This window comes from Babylonia areolata, chromosome 16, assembly GCF_041734735.1.
Source record: "Babylonia areolata isolate BAREFJ2019XMU chromosome 16, ASM4173473v1, whole genome shotgun sequence".
NCBI lineage: Eukaryota > Metazoa > Mollusca > Gastropoda > Neogastropoda > Buccinidae > Babylonia > Babylonia areolata.
The window spans coordinates 9,440,277-9,442,428 of NC_134891.1; the positions used below are offsets into that span (position 1 = coordinate 9,440,277).

Here is a 2,152-nt window from a genome sequence, read left to right on the forward strand (position 1 = left end):
GTGATAAAAATGAAGCTAAGACCACCAGCCTCTGGAACATGACGGCAAAAACATGACACGACCAAAGCCACGTGACACACTGCTCCCCATCGGCCACAGGAACCACCAAACACACACAAAAAAAGCTTCAATAATCTGTTTGACATCCATAGTTTTAAAAACAACACCATGATTCTTCAGTGCTAGACCGACACAGCTGTGAACTCACAAATAAATATACTCATAATAACTAATACTCAACATGAGCAGTTGAAAACGAATCAAGATTTCCGATGATGAAACTGATCAGCGTTTTATCGTAACGTACCGTCCTTCATAATTTTGCAAAAGACATGAACAAACCTTGTGGGTGTGAAGACCGACAGAGGAGGGACACAGTATGTCGTTCATGTAGTAGCATCTATATATATATATATACATATACATACACCCAGTTCTTATATTAATGCTGTGTCCTCAAACACATCAACACATTTCTTTTTTTTTCTTCTTCTTCTCCTAAAACCTCACAACAGCAAACCAGACCACAACTGGTAACAGTGCTGAACTTGATCAACACACACATCCCCCCCACCCCCCCCCCCCCTGCGACCCCACTACCCCCTGTCTCTTTAATCCAAACAGCCAACTGACTTGTCGTTGAACACAGCACACCTGATCAAACATCAATGAAAACCAACAACTACCACACACGCCAACCCTCTGTTTCCACCCCACTGTTCCAGTCTCACCGTTTCTGGCACTGTCAGCAGAGGACACCCACCCACCCCCCACCCCCACCCACCCAGCCCCCCTTCTGTCAACCTCCAGCCTTGCTTCAGAGTGAGGCTGCCAGGGTTTGAACACCAGCACACAACCAAGACAGCGTCAGCCTTGAGGGGGCAGTAAGGAAGAAACGCGTCGCGCCGTACAGGAAACTCCTCTTCCAGACACAAACACACACACAACACAAACACATCACCCACCCACACATGCACACACCCTCTCTTCACGACTTCCTTAAAAAAAAAAAAAAAAAAAAAAAGCTAGCGCAGACGTGATTATTTTTTCTTGGCGGCGCTGGCGGAGGTGGGTCTGGTGAGGGAGGCGGAGGGGGGGCTGGCTGTGGCGCCACCTGCTGGGGAGTGAGAGAGGTTGGACAGGGAGGCGCTGAGCCCTGCAGAGCTGTGTCGACCCCCGTGCTGGCTCCCCCGGCGACCCCCAACCTGTCGCTTGTCCGCCTCCAGCTTCTTGGGTCGTACGAAGATCCCGTGGTTCTTGCGGCATCGGAAGTAGCGCACGCCTTTCACGCTGCCGTCATTCTTGCCTGGTGAAAGAAAACATGGTTTTTGTCGTTTTCAGTGTTATGAAAGAATGTCTGGTAAATGTGAATACTGTGTGTGTGTGTGTGTGTGTGTGTGTGTGTGTGTGTGTGTGTGTGGGTGTGTGGGTGGGTGTGTGGGTGTGCATGTTCATTCATTTCTCTCATTTAACATCTATCCACAAAATTGACATTTTAGACAATTCCACCCCACCCATGCCTAATGTCACCATGACTTTCCTTTTTCATCTCTGCTCAATTTGCATGACAAAAAACAACAACAACAAAAAAAACAACAAAACAGCAACAACTAGTCAACCCCTAAAATAAAGACCTATGGGGCTCCTGATTCAACTCTGAACCATTTCCAACACAAGTAGATTGTCATATAAAACACTGACAGTGGAAACAGATGGAACTACGGGTTTTGTGAATGAATGAGATAAAAAACAAAAACAAAAAAACTATGAAGATGGCCCACCTTCCGCCTGGTCCAGCTCCACGCCCACCCACTGTCCCTCGGCGAAGGCTGTGGTGCCGATGAAGCGGACGACGCCGGTCTTGCTGGGCCGGGACAGCACGATGACGCCCACCCCCTCCTGCAGCCAGGCTGGCACCGGCCCCCCGTCCAGCATGTCGAGGTCTGCACGGCTGCCGAAGGAACACTCGCTCATGTTGTCGTCCATGGCTGGGGAGGGGAAAAAAAACCACACCCAAACATAACAGATTAAAGTGATGAGTGTGGAAGTTTCACTGCCATGGCTGGGAACACAAACACATAGCGATCAGTGTGGAACACGGAGTATGGCTGCCTACATGACGAGGTGAATAAACAAAACGGTGTGTGCGTGT

The 2,152-nt window shown here is 49.0% G+C and overlaps 1 protein-coding gene across 1 annotated transcript in view; it reads right to left on the reverse strand.

Annotated features, from left to right (window-relative positions):
• Positions 1-1,040: 1,040 nt before the first annotated feature.
• Positions 1,041-2,152, reverse strand: part of LOC143290749 (kinesin-like protein KIF13A) — a 434,350-nt gene continuing 433,238 nt past the window's right edge. Inside the window, exons 38-39 of the mRNA XM_076600262.1 lie at positions 1,782-1,988; positions 1,041-1,306 (exon numbers count right to left, since the gene is read on the reverse strand). Coding sequence (XP_076456377.1) covers positions 1,041-1,306; positions 1,782-1,988 — 473 coding nt within the window. The remainder of the gene's footprint in view (positions 1,307-1,781; positions 1,989-2,152) is intronic.